General features: G+C 51.7%; 1 protein-coding gene across 12 annotated transcripts in view; it reads left to right on the top strand.

The window, feature by feature from the left end:
* NFE2L1 (NFE2 like bZIP transcription factor 1) overlaps window positions 1-21,100 on the top strand; it is a 24,297-nt gene extending 3,197 nt beyond the window's left edge. Inside the window, exons 1-7 of one of the 12 annotated variants that reach the window (XM_033848236.2) lie at window positions 5,545-5,695; window positions 7,202-8,217; window positions 13,070-13,252; window positions 13,664-13,753; window positions 13,980-14,138; window positions 14,930-16,284; window positions 19,484-21,100. In XM_033848236.2, coding sequence (XP_033704127.1) covers window positions 7,708-8,217; window positions 13,070-13,252; window positions 13,664-13,753; window positions 13,980-14,138; window positions 14,930-16,284; window positions 19,484-19,547 — 2,361 coding nt within the window. In that variant the 5' untranslated portion in view covers window positions 5,545-5,695; window positions 7,202-7,707 and the 3' untranslated portion in view covers window positions 19,548-21,100. Of the gene's footprint in view, window positions 1-5,544; window positions 5,696-5,986; window positions 6,099-7,201; window positions 8,218-11,374; window positions 11,819-11,862; window positions 12,882-13,036; window positions 13,253-13,663; window positions 13,754-13,979; window positions 14,139-14,929; window positions 18,085-19,483 lie in introns of those variants that run through there. The other 11 variants (XM_033848234.2, XM_019924952.3, XM_033848235.2 and 8 more) reach the window with 11 other exon arrangements.

Genomic DNA, 21,100 nt, shown 5'->3' with positions numbered 1-21,100 from the left:
GTGCAATGTGAGGTGTGGTTGTGTGTGCTTGTGGCATCCTCCAGAGAGAAAACGAAAGCTTCCACGCTCTGTCTGCAGGATGAGTTTCCAGTTGACCATCCTAAAGACAGCTCTCATTTCTTCAATGTGTTTGGCTTTCTCTGGGATAAGAAGGTTGTAGGGTGGGTGGAGAGAGAGCTGGGCAAGAAAGGGACCTCACGCTTAGCTCTACCCATGCATGAAGGACTTTATACACAGGATCCGATTTTTAAACTTTGTGAATATGTATATTGTTAACTCCATTTTAGCTCAGGAGGGCCCAACTAGTAAGTTTTGGAACGCAGCTCTGAGTCCAAAACACCCACTTTTCCCACCTCACAATAGCACCTCACTGACTGTGACATGCCACACTGAGAGCTATACAAAGAAAGTTACCCAACACTGTTTGGGACAACATGGTGAGACATACAGGACCACTGAGTTCAGCTTCATAAAATGTTACACCAAGACATGAATGACTAAAGAAGCGTTTTCATTGGGTAGGTCCAGGAAGAGAACACGTTAGGACTGAGAAAGAGCACGTCGTAAAATCAGGTGGTGATTCTGGTCCGCACTCATGATTACCACCGCTGTGCTTTTTTACTCAACTTGGATTCTTGCCCCCAAGCTACTGATTCTCTACTCTGGCTGCATATAAGAATCACCTAAGGAGCTTTTACAAAATCCTGATGTCCAGGGCTGCTCTGGGAGACTCTGATTTAATTAGTTGGGGGGGTGGGACCTGGGCAAGCCCCCTAGGTGATTCTAATGTGCAGCCAGGGTTGAGAAGCAATCTTCTAAGACAGCCATGGGAGAGGTGCACAGGGAAGAGACTGGCTTGTAGAACCTCTTTTGATGGTTTAATGGTAACAAGCTTGCTAATGATGTTTACCATGTAAGAAAGGGGGTATTGACAGGATGTAATGCTAGAATCTCTCAGAAGGGTGTTAAGGAAATCTCAGGCAGTCATTTTATCCATTCCCCTTGACTAGTTGGAAATTGGAGAGTGAGAAATATTTATATAGGTTAACAACATTTAAAACATTTTTAAAGAAAGGAAAACTAATGGGTGAGCAGAATGGCAGAAAGATTGGGTTTCCCCTTTGGGGAAAAAGCAATTCCTGCTATTCCAGAAGAACTCTAAACCACAGCCAGTCTGCCTTCCCACATGCCCTTCTCCGAGGGTTTCTGGACAGGAGTCATCATCACAGGATGTTTGGAGGATGGATGTGCCTGCCCGATGGCAGCAACAGCTGTTCCTACAGAGGAAGGTGGGTCAACGTAGATATCACTGGGACGAGTAGGATTTCAGTGTAGTTAGCTGGCTTTCTTTCATGACCCCAAATCCCTGTGCATTAGAACTAACCAACTTCCTGGCTTCCCACTGCCTTCTCTCCTGAGCAGCCTGGAGCCTCCCTGGCAAGACCTGGTTCCACTGTTGGCTCTCAGCCTCTCCCTCAGGGAGCAAGTGCATGCACTCACTTTTTCCAGTGGTCTTCTCAGTCTGATTTAATGGATATACCAGGACGGATGACACATCAGCATGGGATCTTTCTTTCGCTTCTTGGGTAATTGTCCTATTAACAGCTGTTCCCGGGAAAGGAGGGTGTGTGGGGGGGGGGCGGGGAGGATGGTGGCTTCCTGGGTGAAGAAGGACACACCCTGGATTTTACAAGGTTAATCAGTGGGTTCTGGGAAGGAGGTTTACACCTGCCCAGCCTTGACCTGGAACTCTAGACAGCGTGGAAGACGGTCTTTCGATCTCCACTCCCTACACAGAGTACTATTAAATATCCTGGGTGCCTACACCCTGCCAGGCCTCACTGCCGGCTGCTGAGATTTTCTCTACGTCTCTGCTCTCCTCAGCCCTTGCAATGGGCTAGCAATTCTTTGTCTTTCCCATTTTTCTTCCCACCTTTCTGTAACTGCTAAGCAGAAAACTTTTTTCTAACTACCCCTAGTTATTCTTTTTTTTTTCTCCTAGTCATTCTTTAACCCAATAATACAGTTCCTGATCCAGCTCTCTCCCACTTTACACTCAAATAATTATTATACACATTTAAACATAGTACTTGAAGTTGGGAGGCAAAAGAAAGGGAACAGGATAGTGTGGACAAAAGACCTCTCCACACCTTTCCCACCCCTTCTCTAAGGATTTTTTTTTTAACATCTTTATTGGAGTATAATTGCTTTACAATGGTGTGTTAGTTTCTGCTTTATAAGAAAGTGAATCAGCTATACATATACATATATCCCCATATCTCTTCCCTCTTGCGTCTCCCTCCCTCCCTCCCTATCCCACCCCTCTAGGTGGTCACCAAGCACCAAGCTGATCTCCCTGTGCTATGTGGCTGCTTCCCACTAGCTATTTTACATTTGGTAGTGTATATTTGTCCATGCCACTCTCTCACTTTGTCCCAGCTTACCCTTCCCCCTCCCCATGTTTCTCTAAGGATTAACATGGAGCCCTTCCTATTCTCAGTGCCTGTAACTCTCTCCACACCCAGGACCCCAGAAAGGAGAGAAAGGAAAGAAGAGGATGGGTAAGAGAGCTATCTTAACAAACTTGTGAGTCATTAAAAAGTGACCAAATGAATTTAGGCTTTCAAAGTGATGTGAGAGTATCACATGGTTATCTCCTCAGTGTGGCTGTCCCACCCACAGTTGCCATTTCAGTGAATGTTTATCTTGATTTCATGTTAGTCTTATATGTACTACATAACTTTATTTCTCATCCCAGGCACCTGGTACCCTGCTATGCAGCTCAAAAGAAACTTGTAAAGTACAAATGGACTGTCCAAAACACTCAGTTTTGTTGGTGCTAAGGTTCCCTGACTCCCCATAGATAAACGATTGCCCAGTTGTTGTTTTTTCAGAACTGTGTCAAGGTTTAAAATTGTTCTCTATTTGCTGTGTCAAACAGATGGCCACTCTTAGTATGCAATTTCTCCTTCTATCTTCTCAAAATAGTCTTGTATTTTAGCCTGGTAACTTTAGTCTAGTCTTGATATGTTTTAGTGCTATGGTTTTAAAATATTTCCTTCTCAACCCCCTTGATATATTTTTAGAGTTACTGATTACACCTTAATTTCTCCTCTTTTCTTATCCAACAGCAGTATTTACCTTCATGGTCTTATTCAGGGGCTGAATGGTCATCCATTTTTTTAGATAATATGCCATATTCTTCAAAACCACACCTCCTCCAATTATTGATTTCTGCTTTTATCAGGAACTTTTAATCACAGGCCTGCTTGAGTTCCCCTTCAGTTATTCAGCAAGTACTTTTTATTTATTTATTTAAAAAATGTTTTATTTTATTTCTTGTATTCTGGCGGCACGTGGGATGGTTCTCCAACCAGGGATTGAACCCTGGCCTCCTCAGTGAAAGTGCGGAATCCTAAGCACTAGCCCACCAGGGAACTTCCATAAAATATTTTACTTATTTGTTTGGTAGTACCAGGTCTTAGTTGTGGCAGGCGGGCTCCTTAGCTGTGGCTCGCCAGCTCCTTAGTTGTGGCATGTGAACTCTTAGCTGCAGCATGCATGTGGTATCTAGTTCCCTGACCAGGGATTGAACCCAGGCCCCTCGCATGGGAAGTGCAGAGTCTTAACCACTGCGGCACCAGGGAAGTTCCTTATTTATTTTTTAAAGTCGAGATGTTATTTATTTATTTATTTATTTTTGGCCACACTGTGGGCTTGTGGGATCTCAGTTCCCTGACCAGGGATTGAACTCAGGCCATGGCAGTGAAAGTCTGGAATCCTAACCACTAGACCACCAGGGAACTCCCGGCAAGTATTAAGTATCTGCCATTGCAGGCACTGTCCTAGGTTTTGAAGACTCAACAGTTAATGCACAAAATTCTAGTCCTCATGGGGTTTCTATTTTAGCATTTTCTGGGTGACAAATAGTAAAATGAATAAATAAAACGTGCTCTCTGAACCCATCTTTTTTTTTGGTTAATTATTTATTTTTGGCTGCGCAACGGCTCTCTCTAGTTGTGGGGAACGGGGGCTACTCTTTGTTGCTGTGCACAGGCTTCTCATTGCAGTGGCTTCTCTTGTTGCGGAGCAAGGGCTCAAGGGGCTCGGGCTTCAGTAGTTGTGGCACTCGGGCTCAGTAGTGGCATGTGGGATCTTCCCCGACCAGGGCTCAAACCTATGTTCCCTGCATTAGCAGGCGGATTCTTAACCACCGCACCACCAGGGAAGTCCCCTTAATCTGTCTTTGAAATGAGTAACTAGTTTTCTGAGGATTCAACGCAGTATACTCCTACATGGTGAAAGTGCATTATAATCTGTGAACCACCCAGAATTAAGCCGCCTAATTCTCCAAACACATGATGGACTAGGTGTTCTCATCAAATAAATTACCAGTTGGCCTTGTCCTTGGTTGTATAAGAACCAATGGCTCGCCCACTAGATTAGCAGGATCTTCCAGGGAGTCAAGAATTTGAGTCAATGCCTCTTTTTGTCCCACAGCTAGGAACAACTTACTGCAAACGCCGCCAACTCAGTGACAGCCTAAAAGTGGTCTTTGCACCAGCTGTATGAAAACTACCCGAGTTGTTTAATAAACGGGCAAGGTTATCAGGCTGCCACCCCAGGGTAAGAATCAGAACCTCTGGTGTGGTGCCTCAAAATGTGCAAGTTCAACAACTTCCCAAGGTGATGCTGGAGGTAAACCAATGTTTGGAAATCACAAAGATGTCGGCTAGAAGAGACTGGAGAACACTAGAAACTGAGGAAAGTTCCTGAAAAGCAAAACTAACCTGCGTGGGAGGCTGGGCAGAGGGGCTGTGTGGGGAGGTTGGTACAGAGGAGAAAGTGTTTGTATTATGACAAAAACAACTAATTATGTCACATTCCTCATAACCCCAACGTCCCACCACCGTCGTGGCAAGCCGTCCGCAGGGTTTGCCTGGGACAGGCGGCGTAAGGATCCCTGACTGGCAAGGGGCCCAACGCGCAGCCCGCACGGAGCGGAAGCTAGGAGAGCGGTTTCCGCTGCCAGCACCCAAAATGGCGGCACGAGCGTCCCCACCATGCGAAACACATGCTCTGTGCCCCACCTCAGCATCTCAGGTCTTACTGGACTTTTGCAAGTCACCGTGGGAACCCTCAAGGGGGGGACCCCGCACTCCGGCGGCGATACCACCTCCCATTCCCAGCCCTAAGCCCTTATACCCTCGCCAAAGAATGCACTGGAAGCGCTCAGCCTATTAACTTCACTCCGTGCCCAGCCTGTAATACCTCCTGCAGCCGGCGAGCGACGGGCGCACGGCTGAGGGGTCCCGAACGCCGGGCGATAGGGCCTTCGCCCCACTTTATTGGTGGGCCCATGCCGTGGGGCGGGCCTACATGCCCATTGGGCCGTGGGCCGTGTCAGTCTTGGGAAATCGGTAAAGGGAGAAGGAGGCGCACTCAGCCACTGGGTTCTCTCTGCTGTCAATCAAAGCGACATCCGGCGACGGCCAATGTCTCCGCTCGTTGATTGGAGAAACGTGTCCCGGGGGAGTACGCGGAGGGCGGGCTTCCGTGTGAGGTAGAAGGAGGGGGCGGGGAGGGAAGCGGAGGCTGGGGAGCTCTAGGCCGGCCGGCGGTGGCGGCGGCAAGGCCTGGCCTCGGGCTGAGCGCCTGCTGTGGCGGCAGCGGCGGACGCCGAGATCAGCAGAGGGTATCAAGCACATTTCTTTCCCTAACGGGAGGGGCGCAGCGCCGCGGGGCCGAGGCTTACGGGGTGAAGGGCGGCGGGGTGGAGCTGAGGGGCAGGAGGCGGGAGCGGGCGGCCGAGCGGAGTTCGCGTCGGGGCCGGGCCCTGGGCCTGGCAGGGAGGGGCCGAGAGGCAGTGGAGAAAGCATCTCCGGGGTGGGTTGGACTGGGGAGGGCTGAGGGCCTGAGAAGGCGTGGTGTTAGCCCAGGCTTGGGAGCGGGGTGGGGCCATAAGGGCGGAGGGCGGGGTGGGGTTTGGCCGTCAGGGTGGGTCAAGGCCAGGAAAGTAGCACTTGTTCGCTGCTGCCCAGAGGCTAGAAGTCGAGGCGCCAGGAGCGGCATGGCGACTTGGTCCCAGCCGGACTCGGGTATCCGGGGCAGGGTGGGACCGGGCTCAGGCCTGGCCTTACTCGATCTTTAAGGGACCTTGTCCGGTTTCTCGAACTTAATTGGCTCTTGGGAGGTTTTTAGTAGTAAATTGCGTGAGAATTGGAGGGAAGTGTAAGCAGGAATTCTGGGTCGCAATTATGTTTACTCCAACCAGATAAGGGCGTGTGTGTGTGTGTGTGTGTGTGTGTGTGTGTGTGTGTGTGTGTGTGTGTGTATATATCCCTCTTTCTCTTTAGGATGAAGTTCGTAGATGGGTCACAGCAGTGAACAGGAGAGAGCTATGTCGTGGTTTATGAGGTTAATGGAAGCTCAGAAGTAGAGACTAGAAAGTGAAAGGCAGCTTTACTCCCTCCCCACTTGGCTATCTGGGTTGAAGACTTGGCCATATCCTTCTGCTTTGGATCAGAAGGTCACGTGAATGAAAATAAAACCTGCCTATTCAAATTCTGGACCGAATAATCCTGCCTCAGGGCCCCCCATCTCGTCAGTACCCCCATTTTTTTAAAATGTGAGAGTGATAGGAAAGGGAAATCAGATTTTAAAGTTGGAAAAACAAAAGGCGTTATTCTTTTCTATGATGTGGTGGTTGTCTTCTTGTCCTTTTACTCTCACCCATTAATAATCTCTCTCTCCCTTTTAGAACTTGAAGGCACAAGAATTGTAGGCAGTTTTCTACTGAGAGAGGAGAAACAAACTTTCTTTTAAGATAGGAAATGGACTTCTCACGCTAAAAATAGAAGCTGGGTAGTGTGTATGGGGTGGGGGGAGGGTTGGTAAATCAGACAACGTGTAAAGTATTTTGGATGCCCTGGGCATTATCTGCTTATCCAAAATGAGCCACCTTTTAGGGTGCTGCAGAATTAATATCCAGAAACTGAGATCCCTTGTGAGCAATACCTTCCTCTCATAGTTGTTCTGTCTGTAACTGGTTTTCATGTTTTGTTTTTCTTGGAGTATAATAACTGATTTCTTTTTAAATAAAAAATAAAAGTGGCCTTTTAATGTGTTTCCTACCTCTGCCTTGGTCATGGCATGAAAATTATGGAATCTTATCCTGTTGCTTTTGTGATTCCCATTTCAGGTTTCTTTGGAAACCCCCCTGGTAAGTGTGGAGGAGGCGGGACACTCTGACCCAAGACAAAAGGCCTGTAGCTCCAGCCAAAGGAAATAAACCTTAGGAGAGAGAAGGAAAAAAAATATCCATCAGCTGTTCCCGAGAACAACCTGCAGTGAAATTTACAGAGAGGACAACTAATGTGAGTGAGGAAGTGACTGTATGTGGACTGTGGAGACAGTAAGTCACGTGGGCCCTGAGGGCCTGGACTGGGTTAGGAAACAGTTGTACTTTCAGAGGTGAGGTGTCAAGAAGGGAAAAGTGAATGTGGTCTGGAGTGTGGCCTTGGCTCCAAGGGGTGTGCTTTCCTCTGAGGCTGTCAGGAAGCTCAGCCCCTGTGTTCTGCCAGGGTGGGGTACAGGGTTTGGCACTGAGGAGGGTAACTTGCTGGCTGGAGCAGCAGAGCAGTGGCCTTGATTTGTCTTTTGGAAGATTTAAAAACCAAAAAGCATAAACATTCTGGTCCTTCAGCAATGCTTTCTCTGAAGAAATACTTAACGGAAGGACTCCTCCAGTTCACCATTCTGCTGAGTTTGATCGGGGTGCGGGTGGACGTGGATACTTACCTGACCTCGCAGCTCCCCCCGCTCCGGGAGATCATCCTGGGGCCCAGTTCTGCCTATACTCAGACCCAGTTCCACAACCTGAGGAATACCTTGGATGGCTATGGTATCCACCCCAAGAGCATAGACCTGGACAATTACTTCACTGCCCGGCGGCTCCTCAGTCAGGTGAGGGCCCTGGACAGGTTCCAGGTGCCAACCACTGAGGTTAACGCCTGGCTGGTCCACCGGGATCCGGAGGGGTCTGTCTCTGGCAGCCAGCCCAGCTCGGGCCTCGCCCTCGAGAGTTCCAGTGGTCTCCAAGATGTGACAGGCCCAGACAACGGGGTGCGAGAAAGCGAAACGGAGCAGGGATTCAGTGAAGATTTGGAGGATTTGGGGGCTGTAGCCCCTCCAGTCAGTGGAGACTTAACCAAAGAGGTTAGTGGCGATGTGGAGGGGAGGGTGGGAAGGGTCTGGGGTTGCGGGGGTGGGCTGAAGGGTGGTCCTGAAGGAGTGTAGTAATAGTAGTAAGCCCTGCAAAGAACCAGAGAGGTTCCGGGGGGTCTCAGGCATTGTTCTGGGATAGGAGTGGGCTAGATTGTCTGACTAAGATTGGGGGTTGGGAGCATTTCCTTGTGTTGAACCATTGACCCACCTCTAAATGAACTGTCAGGGCAGTGGGAGGTCCTTAGAACATGCCTGTGTGTTTACTGCTTGGATTTCAACATGACTCCTGGAGGCCTGGGGTGGGGGAGGGAGTCATGTTATGATGGGCTTTGATGCGGTGTATGTTCGTTGCTAAGACACAAATATTTTGTGGACTGTTGCCTTGTACCTCCCCCCACATCAAAACACACCTACGTATTCTGAAGTTCTCCTTTGTGGTCAGGCCTGTTGTGGTGGTAAGGTCCTGATAAGTCTCCTCTCCTGGGTCTGAGCCAAGGGGTAGATTTAGATAGTTATTCTTGGCCAGGAGAGGGCCAAGGCTCCCATTCTTTGCTAAAGGCCCACTGCAGCGAGTAGGGACGGGAGGGATGGATGGGAACTAGAAGAGAAACTGCATTCTGCTGCTGAAGGCAGCTTGCTTTGAGCTGTCAGAGGTCTGAACTGACGAGTGGCTGACACACTGTTGTGGGCAGAAGGTGATGCAGTCGCCTCTAACCATGTTAAATGGTTTCTGCTGCCCCTCCCCCACCAATGTGATAAGACTGCTTTGAGCTCTGCGTTTGGACCTGTCTTGCCACTCAGTCTTACGGAGCTTGGGAAAAGATCCAGTTCAGTCGCTGGCCATTAGGGAAGGAGGAGGCTGGATTGCACTGGGCTGGGTTTTCCAGAGCTGAGTCTTGAGGCGGGGGTGCATGGGGGGAGTGTTTGGGAAGAGGGAGTGTGGAGGTATGTTAAAAGTTATACAGATGCTGTAGAACTTGGCTCTTTCTGCATACCAGTCAGACCAGGTTTTGCCTACCATCCCGCGTTGAAGCCTGTTCTAAGCTCGGTTCTCTGAATGTTAGTGACTGTCAAATCATGCGGCTTTCTCTGGGCCAGTGGTCCTCAACTGGGGATGATTTTGTCCATCAGGGAACATGTGGCAGTGTCTAGAGACAGCTTTGGTTGTCACAACTGGAGAAGGTGTTATTGGCATCTAGTGGAGAGAGGCATGGGATGCTGCCGAACTTCCTAAAAAGCATAGGACAGCCCCTAAATAACAGGTTGATCTGGCCCCAAATGTCAGTAGTGCCAGGGTTGCTCTGTGCTTAGCTGGCTCACATTGGCTCTACTTTGAGAGAGACTAGAATTACCTGCGTATGGGAGTCGTGAGCACTCCTTGCCTTGCAGTGCCTCTTTTCTGAGATTCTTACAGTGCCACCTCTCTTCTGCTTCCTCTGTTATTTACCTTCAACTGGACTCCAGTCTTGGCACAGTGGTCTGAAGAAGTATGCCTCCCAGCCTCCTCTTCCATCATCCCACCCACGGTAGCTCCTCAAGGGGTAGATGTAATTGGGCTTGGGAACCCTGCTGCTGGTAACCCAGCAGGCATAGCTTCATTCCTCTTCCTGCAGGGATCTCTCCTGGGATGGGGTGGGATGGGATGTTTTCAATGTAATTGGCTGGGTTGGGGTGGAATGGGATGGGACTTTGACCCTGCTTGCCTCCATTTCTTGATCTTCGTGAAGTTTGTGCTTTCCCTGACCCCAGGCTTTCACTGCTCCCTTTGGAGATTGGGGGTGGGTTAGCGTTAGGGGCCCAGGCTGGGTATGGGGGAAGGGAGGATTTTTGTGTGTCTAGAACATTATTTCCTCAGCAACTCAGGGATAAAAATACCCAGGTCCAGAGCATGTGACAGGCACTGCTGGAGCTGGTATTATCCCTGGGTGGCAGCACTCCCCTGCTGCCAGGCCTGTTCGATGGACAGCTATAGCCCAGGCCCTTGTCAGGGATAGGATTCCCCTCGAGGTTGGCACTCTGCCCAGAGAGGGGGGTGGCCTGTGTACAGCTCTTTGCAGGCGAGGAGGAGCACTCTGCGACCAAGGAGAACATACTGTCCCTGACCTGACCTTAGGCTCAAGGGGAGCAGCAGTGAGGATGGGAGCCAGAATTGTGACCCTGATTCTGTCAGGGGCATTCTTCCTGCTTTAGAGATGTAAGCCGGGGCTCAGGCAGAGATGGCTCTTGAACAAAGCCTGGGGTAAAAAGAAAGTGGGGGGCAGGGGGGACATGTTTGTGTCCAGGACGTTGCGGAGCACCTGTCTCCTTCAGTGCTGGCGTTCAGGCTCCTTGTCTCCCTCCTCTTGCCTGGGGCTAGGCCTGGCCGGCACTGTGACATCCCTGCATTTGTGCAGATGGATTTCCCCCTTCCTCTTGTCTAGCTTGTTGTAGGGTGACAAAGCCCCTGGTTCCCAGTGGATCTGGGTGCACTGGGTTCCTGCCCAGGCTAGCTTTTTGAGCCTTGGGTTTGAGGACGACTGGCCACAGCTCTCCTGAGGAACGGGAAAACTCCTTACACTTCCAGGGAAGAACTTAGATTCCCGAAGAAGCTGTGGGAGGAGTGTCTGCCCAGTCCTGAGTCCCAGTCCTGAGTGGGCTGGGTAAGCAGGATGCGACAGGAGGTAGAGTGGCACCCCTTCCCCCCAGGGCGCTCTCACTGCGCCACCCCGGCTGGCTGACTGGGCTGGGTGGGGCTGCCCGCCCCTGGGTGCGTCTCCTTGAGGAGACGGAGGCGGCCGGGGATGGGCTGGTTCCTTGCGGCAGCTTCTCCAGCTGCCCTGGTGCAGAGATTGGCTCCCGGCTGCAGCTAGGTAACAGGCGGTGGGAGGGGATTGGCTCCTTCCGCATCTCCAGCGGAGACTTGGGGGAGGAGATTGGCTCTCGTCGCAGCCTAGGTAACGACAGTGGGAGGGGATTGGCTCTTTCCGCAGCCCAGCTGCTGACCTGGGGGAGGGGATTGGCTCTCCGCAGCCTCAGCAGTGACCTGCGGGGTGGGAGGGGGAGGGGATTGGCTCCTTGCTGCAGCCTAGGTAACAAGTTTGGGGGGCGTGGGGAGGGGGAGAGAGGGAGGAGCGGGAGGATAGGCCCAGGAGGGAGCTTGCTTTCCTCTGCAGCTTGAGCACGGAGCATGGGGTGGGAGTCCCATCTCACTGCAGCCTCTGCGGTGAGCTCAGGGTGGGGGCTGCCGGGCGCCTGAGTGGAACTGGGGTTGTGAGGTGGGAGGGGGCTGCTCCAGGATGGCGGAAGGGGGCTGGGCTGGGCCGCCCAGGCAGCAGCACGGGCGGGGCACCCTCCTTGGGCCCCTCGGAGCTAGCAAGGGGCCACCCTTCCAGCCTGGTGTGCTCCCTGCGAGCCAAGAGCTCCTTGGAGCCCCCTGTCCGGCTGCCCAGCACCAGCTGCCCTGGGGCTCATCTCGCACACCATGACCCGCCTGGACCGCAGCTCTCACAGTGGTGGGGGCCATGCCAAAGGGAGCCGGCCCCTTAACTCTTTGGTGGCTGGTCACCGGGTGGCCCAGCCCCCCTCTGCTCCTGGGTCCAGGGCTTCTGTTCAGGTTGGTATATGTGGGGAGACTGCAGGGAGAGGTACACCTGGGAGGTCTTAGGATCAGGGAGGCTTACTGTGGGAGAGGGATACCTGGTCAGATCTAGGGAGGTGGGTCTAATCTAAGGATACTGCTTTCTGGAAAGTGTCTGCCTTTTAATCTCTGACTGGAAGGCAACAGTTTAGGGTTTCTTTAACTGCAGGGGGTGGCATGTACAGGAAACCCGAACGCCTCATATTTATTGGGGTTGTACGCTGGTGGCATTGGGGGTAGCAGGTGGAGCCGGAACTAATCAGGAGCCGCCAGCGTAGAGTGAGAGGGAGGCATTTTGGTGCCCGGGGCGGCAGTTGTGGCTGGGCAGTGATGGGGGCTATGTCCTTGAGTGGGTTGCCTGATGGGAGTCAGTGAGTCCTGGGGTGTGGTAAGGGAGTGAGAGCACTGGTTTGTGGGGACACCGTGGGGCTGGCCTTGGCAGGGGTGGGGTGTCCAGTGAGGATCATCTGACTGCCTGAGGCTCTCCGGGGATTGAGGCAGCTTGCTGGGATCAGCTGAGAGTGGGCATTCTGTTCTGGCAGGGATGGATCTTGAGGTGAGCCTGGACTGAGAATTGTGGGTGTTCAGCCTTACTCCTGCCTCATCCAGGGAAGGGGGAACGGCTGTAGGAAGGGCTGGATAGCCTGTCGTTGTCATTGGTTGCATCAGGTGGTTGCAAATGCAGGGATTTTCCTCTCCAGTCCACCCCACCCCTTTATGCAAATGAAATGGCACCACAGGCTGATGCAAGTCTGGCCACTGCGAAGCAATTTTGCTTGACAGTTCACTCTTGCTTGCCATGGCCAGCTTTCTACAAACCAAATTTTAAGGGATTCCCATTCCCGAAATGGGAAGTGTCTCCTCCTTCCCCCTTTCTTCTTAAGTAGTGGTAAGATGGCCCTGCCTTTTGGCCTGGCTGTGCCTCTGGTCCAGATCCTAAGCCCGCAGACCGGTATGGTTGTGCTAGTGGTTTTCGCTAGGTCTTTTTTTTTTTTTTTTGGAGGCTGGTGTCTGGAAATGGATGAATGAAGCTGTGCTGGTACGGAGGGGACAGGGGGTAGAGTCTGGCAGGTGTAGATTGGGAGGGGCCCCACCCGGGAGTAGTTGGGGTGATGCTAGCAGAAACCTCTGAGGGGCAGGACAGGGAGGTGCCCCTGGACCCCAGAGCTAAAGTCATGATGCTCTGTCTTTCAGGACATAGATCTGATTGACATCCTTTGGCGACAGGATATTGACCTGGGGGCTGGGCGTGAGATTTTTGACTACAGTCATCGCCAGAAGGAGCAGGATGTGGATAAGGAGCTGCAAGATGGAGCAGAGCAGGAGGACACCTGGCCAGGCGAGGGTGCAGAAGCTCTGGCACGAAACTTGCTAGTGGATGGAGAGACTGGGGAGAGTTTCCCTGCACAGGTACTCCTGCCTCTGCCCACTTCTAGAAACTTCTCTTTAGAGAAGGCAGGTTGTGTCTGTGGGATGGGCCTGAATGTATATCTTGGGTTGGGGTCTCTAAGTCACAGTGGTGGCTGAGGAAGCGGGAGTAGAAGAGCAGCAGCAGCGGAGGGGCCGCGCCTTGGTAACGAACAGCACATGGGAGGCAGAGCATCTAGCGGCTTTCTGCTTGCGTCAGAACCCCCCACTCTCTTCTCCCCTGGAGTTTGGGACTCAGGGCCAGCCGACAGCCTGGGAACGGAGGGCGAGTGTAGGCCTGCAACCATGCAGGGCCTCCTTCAAGCTTCCCCTTGGAAAGGCTGGGGAAGGGGCTTCGGCCCACAGGCAGCCAAGGCCCGGGTCAGTCAGACTTAACAGTTGCTGTTGCCACAGGTGCCTGGTGGGGAGGACCAGACAGCCCTGTCCCTGGAAGAGTGCCTTAGGCTGCTGGAGGCCACCTGCCCCTTTGGGGAGAATGCTGAGGTGAGCAGGACTCCAGGGAGAGCCCACTGAGTCAGCAGGGCAGCCTGCACACAGTGTGTCTCTCTGTGGCTGCCTGAGGGGCCGGCTTTTGGTGTTGGCCTTGTCCTGGCTGCTGGGGGTGAATTCAGAGGAAGGAAGAAACAGAACCTCAGGTGGTAGTCTCGGGGAGGAAAGCAGAAGGTGGTCTTTCCTCCTCCCCTGTTAAACCCTCTGTGTTTTGCCCTAGTTTCCAGCAGACATTTCCAGCATAACAGAAGCAGTGCCTAGTGAGAGTGAGCCCCCAGGTCTTCAAAACAATCTTTTGTCTCCTCTCCTGACGGGGACAGAGTCTCCATTTGATTTGGAACAGCAGTGGCAAGATCTCATGTCCATCATGGAAATGCAGGTAGGATTATCAGAACCAGGCACAAACCTCTCGGACTTTGTGTGGGGTGTCTTCATACTCAGTTGCTTTTCCACTTCTGGGAAAAGAGAGAGTAACACCTTTCTGATCCATAGGAAAGTGGGGACACTGAGAGGTAACTGTCCACGTGTCAGTAGGTGGTGGAGTCAGGATTGGGGTTTGGGTTAAAGCCCCGGGGCTGAGGCTTCTAACGCAGGCCTGCCTCCTAGGTGCGCCTCCTTCTTTCCCTTCAGGCAGATAATCACTGGGCTGGGTGTTTCCTAGGTTTAGCATTAATAAAAGCTGACATTATTGTAGTGCTTTACAGCCATTGTATTTCACTTGGCCCTCGGGATCATCTAGTCAGCCCTTTATTATTTTAAACGTGAGGACACTGAATCTCAAAGAGAGACTGAGTGAAATGCTCCTGGTCTTACAGCAAGTGGTGCAGCTAGGCTTTCTTACTCCAAGGCTGGGTGTACTTTTCACTGTGCTGATTCTGCAGTGTTAGGTGCTTTTTTCCTCTCCTCCATGATGGGGGAGTCTGGGCCAAACATGACCTGGAGCTGATCAGTCCTGCCTTGGGGTGGAGTCCACAGGGAGGAACCCGTCTCTGCCAGGCATGATGGATCAAGCGGGGCCAGGAGCTGATGCTGTGGGCTGTGGTTTCCTGTCTCTTGCCTTTACACCCATGCAGCTGTGCCTATGTTGGGTGCCTGCTATCGTGAGCCCCCAGCCACACCTGGGGATGGAGTCTGCGCTAAGTGAACGGTGATGCTCTTCTCCCCTCCCAGGCCATGGAAGTGAACACATCAACAAGTGAAATCCTGTACGATGCCCCTCCAGGAGACCCACTGAGCACCAACTACAGCCTTGCCCCCAACACTCCCATCAATCAGAATGTCAGCCTGCATCAGGCGTCCCTGGGGGGCTGCAGCCAGGACTTCTCACTCTTCAGCCCGGAGGTGGAGAGCCTGCCTGTGGCCGGCAGCTCCACGCTGCTCCCGCTGGTCCCCAGCAATTCCACCAGCCTCAACTCCACCTTTGGTTCCACCAACCTGGCAGGGCTCTTCTTTCCACCCCAGCTGAATGGCACAGCCAATGACACAGCAGGCCCTGAGCTGCCTGACCCACTCGGGGGTCTGTTAGATGAAGCCATGCTAGATGAGATCAGCCTGATGGACCTGGCCATTGAAGAAGGCTTTAACCCCGTGCAGGCCTCCCAGCTCGAAGAGGAATTTGACTCTGACTCAGGCCTCTCCTTGGACTCCAGCCATAGCCCTTCCTCCCTGAGCAGCTCTGAAGGTAGTTCTTCCTCCTCCTCGTCCTCCTCCTCCTCTTCTTCCTCTTCCTCTTCCTCTACTTCTTCCTCAGCCTCTTCCTCCTTTTCTGAGGAAGGTGCAGTTGGCTACAGTTCTGACTCTGAGACCTTGGATCTGGAAGAGGCTGAGGGCGCTGTGGGCTACCAGCCCGAGTATTCCAAGTTCTGCCGCATGAGCTACCAGGACCCATCTCAGCTCTCCTGCCTGCCCTATTTGGAGCATGTGGGCCACAACCACACATACAACATGGCACCCAGTGCCCTCGACTCTGCTGACCTCCCACCACCCAGCACCCTCAAGAAGGGCAGCAAGGAGAAGCAGACCGACTTCCTGGACAAACAGATGAGCCGGGATGAGCATCGAGCCCGAGCCATGAAGATCCCCTTCACCAACGACAAGATCATCAACCTGCCTGTGGAGGAGTTCAACGAGCTGCTGTCCAAGTACCAGCTGAGTGAAGCCCAGCTGAGCCTCATCCGTGACATCCGGCGCCGTGGCAAGAACAAGATGGCGGCGCAGAACTGCCGCAAGCGCAAGCTGGACACCATCCTGAACCTGGAGCGGGATGTGGAGGACCTGCAGCGCGATAAAGCCCGGCTGCTGCGGGAGAAGGTTGAGTTCCTCCGGTCCCTGCGGCAGATGAAGCAGAAGGTCCAGAGCTTGTACCAGGAAGTGTTTGGGCGGCTGCGGGATGAGAACGGGCGGCCCTACTCGCCCAGTCAGTATGCGCTGCAGTATGCCGGGGATGGCAGCGTCCTCCTCATTCCCCGCACCTTGGCTGACCAGCAGGCCCGGCGGCAGGAGAGGAAGCCGAAGGACCGGAGAAAGTGAGCCTGGGGAGGAAGGGGGTTGACGCTCACCGAGATGGAAACTGGAGAAGGGCTGGGCCTGGACCTGGACCTACAGCGGGGACTTTAATGCCTTCTTATCCAATAGATCTCAGATGGGATGACTGCGGGTCAGTGGACAGGAAGAGGCAGGCGCAGGCGCTGTCTGGCTCAGCTTCCCCCACTGAGGGGGGTGGAAGTGGCCAGACCGTTTGGGTGGACAGGGTCCTCACCCCTACCCTTTTCCTTTGAGGGAAGGGTGGTGCTGGCATTGCTGGAGGCCGAAAAAGGGAAAGTAAGGGACTTGTGAGAGGAGAGGAAAGTAGTAGAAAGTCTCATTCCTGGAAGGAAGGAAGGAAGGAAGGAAGGAAGGAAGGAAGGAAGGAAGGAAGGAAGGAAAACAGAAAACCCAGAAAAATCAAAGCGGGAAGAAAATCAGAGGGCAGGTTAAGTTGGCTCTGGCCAGGATTCCAGGCAGCAGGTTTTAGAGGGGACTAGATTACTGGTGTGAGTAAACCCCACTTCAGCCTAGGGGAGGGTGGAACACGGAGTCGGTTCTGAGAGGGGCCTGTGAACTCTTCCTGCTCCTGCACTTTGGCATCCCTGACGGGGAGCTCTCGGATAATATCTCCTGTGAGGTTTCCATCAGAGGGGAGCCCCTGGGACCCGACACTGGCTTGGAGGGTTAGGATCAAAGGGTAGAGTCAACAGGCAGGGGTCGTGAGGCCTCATGCTGCAGCAGCCCCAACACCAAGCATGTCACTCACTGCCCTGCCATACATCTTCCTCTGTGCCCAGTCACCCCTGAGCTGAGGCTCCCACGTCTCCATCAGAGCCTGCATGCGAATGCTGTTCTCTTCCCACCCGTGTGCCCCCGCCCCTCACCAGCTGCCTGGAGCTCTTCTGGAGCTGGGGTGCTGGCAGTGCCCACAGGGCTGGGCCTGCAGCCTCCTGGGAGCTGCTCTGAGGCAGGGGGATGATGTGGAGAAGCCAGGCAGTATTCAGCACAACACTGGGGAGTGACCCTTCCCTCAGGCCTCCCCTACCAACAACTGGGCTTTGTCACTGGAAAGACAAAAAACTACAAAACCCAGCAGCAACAACAAAAACTAGTCCTCTTAGAGTTTCTTGCGCTTTGATTTTTTTAGGGCTTGAGCCCTGTTTCACTTATAGGGTCTAGAATGCTTGTGTTGAGTAAAAAGGAGATACCAATATTCAAAGCTGCTAAATGTTCTCTTTGCCATAAAGACTCCGTGTAACCGTGTGAACACTTGGGATTTTTCTCCTCTGTCCCGAGGTCTCTGTCTTTCTTTTTTGGGTTTCTTTCTAGGAGACTGAGAAATGCATGTAACAGGGGCTGAGGGTACCCCTCCCTCAGGCTCTTGGCCACAGGCAGCTTCTCCACACCCCCAGTTTAGCAAGGGCTCCTGGAGGACCGCCTGGGGGAGGCAGAGAGGGGAGCGCCAAGGTGGCCAGGTGGTTCCAGGACCACAGTGTCTCTAACTGTTGCCACTGCTGTCCCCACCTCGGCCTGGGTCTGGAGCATTGTCTGCCCCAGGCTAGCAGGAATGAGTTGAAGGGGGGAAGCACTGATTCTCCTCCCTGCTTAGGTGGGGAGGCATTCTAACTGAGCAGTAGGGATAGAAGGCACGAGCCTGGGAAGTGCTTTTATAAATTATTTTCCTTGTAGATTTTATTTTTAATTTATCTCTGTGACCTGCCAGGGAGAGGAGAGAGAGATGCTGTGAGCACATGACAAAATAAAATAAAATAAAATGGATGATTTATTCTCAAGTGCAATTTTTCCCTATTTTGAGTTTAAATTGAGAGTAAAGGAAACAGGGCCCATGAGGAGAGGACTGGCCATTGTGTGGCTAAGGCAGAGCTCTTAGGGGAAAGTGGGTGGAGAGCAGAGGAGGTTGACAATGAAGAATTTAGAAAGACAAGAGTCTTAAATACTGTATTAAAGCTTCCAGACAGGGGTTATGTACCTTTCTGTAGGGTTTGCCAGCTGAATCCTTTTAGACGAAGGATTCAGAATCCTTTTTGGCCTTTCTCGTAGGGCTAGGCTAGGTGGGTGTTGTCACCTGGCCCAGCTCCTTACCTGTCTTCCTGTGGCAAACTGCATTTTTAATATTGATTGTGCTGTTATTTCTCTGGTGGCCCCACCTACCAAGGGGGTGCAGAGCTTTGGAGCGTAGTCACAGTGATGACGGTGATGGCAGAAACCCAAGAGATCTACAGGACCAGCACAGGCCAAGCACTTCACTATAATAGCAGGGCCACGGAACCAGAGAACAGAAAGCTAGACCCCAAGGTTTAAGGCATTTGAAAGCTCTCCAGCTGAGGTGACCAGAATCTGTTCTCCCTCAAAATAATACAAAAAGCCTGTAAAGAGTTGAATGCTTTAAGGTACTGGATGGTTGCTGGAACAGCCACATGCGCATCTAGGGGTAGGTACTTAACAAATGTCCAAGTAATGAATGCCCACCTGGCAGTCTCTGTGAGATTACCAGATGAAGTTTAGGACTGGAAGCTGTGATCCTCCTCATGAAACCTGTGATCTTGAACTCCCCATGTACCACTGTATGGCCTGGCTTAGCCCAGTCCTTTAATGATGCTACTAGAGTTTATCCTATGGGGTGAATAGAATTCTGGGAATAACACTGAGTTCTTTTTTGTTTCAATTTACAATGTCTTTTGCCCCCCATCTAGTTGGAACGGGTTGGTCCTATCAAACGAGCTCTTTCCTAATTAGTAATTAACTTATGACTGTAAGCCAAATAAAACGAAGATTCTTAAAAAAAAAAAGGCTAAAAATTAAGTCAGAAAAACGAATTTATGCTGATAAAAAATACAAGTTATATACAGAAAACTGTGACAAGTAAAATTCAGAGTAATGTTTTTGTATACTTTCTAGAAATGTGTATATTTTTGTTTAGTACACAATTAGGCTATAACTTTTATCTTGTTTTGCAACTTTTCAAACAGATTTTAAAGATTTTAAGAAAAAGTCCTCTCACCTTCCCCTTTGCTAGTGTTGCCTCTGGTCTGAGAAAGTGTGTTTTGGTCACCCCCTTCCCCCATGTCCCCTTATGGAGAAATGTACAGTTGTGTCTGGGAGCTTGCTGATTAGCTGGGGCTTTGGGCCAAGTTGGTCAGCACTGCTGTGGGGCTGACCTCTTTTTGCTGTTGGCAGGTGGAGTGGGTGTTCCAGCTTCAAGGCTTTTTCTGGCAGGAAGAAGATACGAGACCTCAAGTAAGGACTGTGAAGGCTGCTACACCTGAGACAGGAAGTGAGACGAGGTCCTAGATTTCGCAGGGAGATGAGCAGACCTCAGGACCAAACTTCTGGGTGACGTGCTTGGGTAGGGGTCGAAGGCTTGCTTTGTCTTGACTTTAGTCCTAGGCATCATTCAAACTGATTTTCCCACACATTTTAAATCATGTAAGGCGACGGAAATAGATCCATTGTGTTTGGGTTTTTTTTGCGGTACGCGGGCCTCTCACTGTTGCGGCCTCTCCCGTTGCGAAGCGCAGGCTCCAGACGTGCAGGCCCAGCGGCCATGGCTCACGGGCCCAGCCGCTTCGCGGCATGTGGGATCTTCCGGACCGTGGGGCACGAACCCACGTCCCGTGCATCAGCAGGCGGACTCCCAAGCACTGCGCCACCAGGGAAGCCCCATTGTGGTTTTTTTTTTTAAGGCTGCACCACATGGCCTGTGGGATCTTAGTTCCCTGACCAGGGATTGAACCCGTGCCCCCTACAGTGGAAGCACAGAGTCCTAACCACTGGACCGCCAAGGAAGTCCCAGATCCACTGTTTCAATCTCTGCCCCACATACGATCTCACCAGTGAAGCCAGGGCTATTTCAGAATCAACAAAAATAGAAAAAATACAGAACTGAGGGAAAGTAGAGATCTAGAGACATGCTCAGTGTCATCAAGACCTGGCCTCCACGGCTGGCTCCTTGCCCTTCCTAGGGAAAGCTGAACAGCAATTAAAAACAGCCAGTGAATGAGGAGGTACTTTCCATGGAGTCCTGCCTTCCTCAGGCTGCCTTCATCCCTGCTTTGACCACCCACAGCTACACCAGACCTTGCTGCTCTTCAGATCTGTTTGGCACATAGCTGGAAAACAAGTGCCTTGCAGAAAAAAAGAACATCCCTACCACCATAGTTCTACCTCATCCAGTAGGGACTGACCTAGGGCAACAGCTTCAGAAACTCAGACTAAATATATAGCTTTAGGGCACTACCAGCAAGAGCCCATTTCCTTGATACTATCCATGTACAAAAATGGGTACCAGGTTGGTGTCTGCCTCTCTGGAAGTCATTTTCCCAACCAAGTGTAGACATTCTCTAGCAAAATCCATGTGTTTGATTATTATGAGTGGTTAAGCCTTGTTTTTCTATGCCTGATCCATCTTGGAAGTGAGAGGGAACCATAGACCTTCAACTGGTCATTTTGTCAGTGCACCAAGAACCTCTTTCACTTTTACTTCTCCCACAGAGGTCAGTCAGCCTCCGTCTAGTTCTGAACTTTATAGAGTAAGAGAGTGAGCATGTGGGGACTCTGGGGATACGTGTGAAACTTAACGCGTGATTTGAGTTCTGGTCCTTTTTCTGTCTAGGATTTCTTTGAAAGTTCATGTCTGCCTGAATTAGTTGAGAATCAGAATCTAGTGTACAAGTTGTCTCCAGTGGAGTGAGAATATGGGCCTTTGTGAAGAAGTGTGTTTTCAAAATCAGTTGGATAGAAATCCTTGTCTTCCTTTTTGAGTGCGCAGAAATATCAATAAAAGTCTTAAAGCTG

The sequence above is a fragment of the Tursiops truncatus genome, chromosome 20 (assembly GCF_011762595.2).
Source record: "Tursiops truncatus isolate mTurTru1 chromosome 20, mTurTru1.mat.Y, whole genome shotgun sequence".
NCBI lineage: Eukaryota > Metazoa > Chordata > Mammalia > Artiodactyla > Delphinidae > Tursiops > Tursiops truncatus.
Note: the sequence above shows the minus strand (reverse complement) of the source record. Positions and strands in the feature narration are given on the sequence as shown.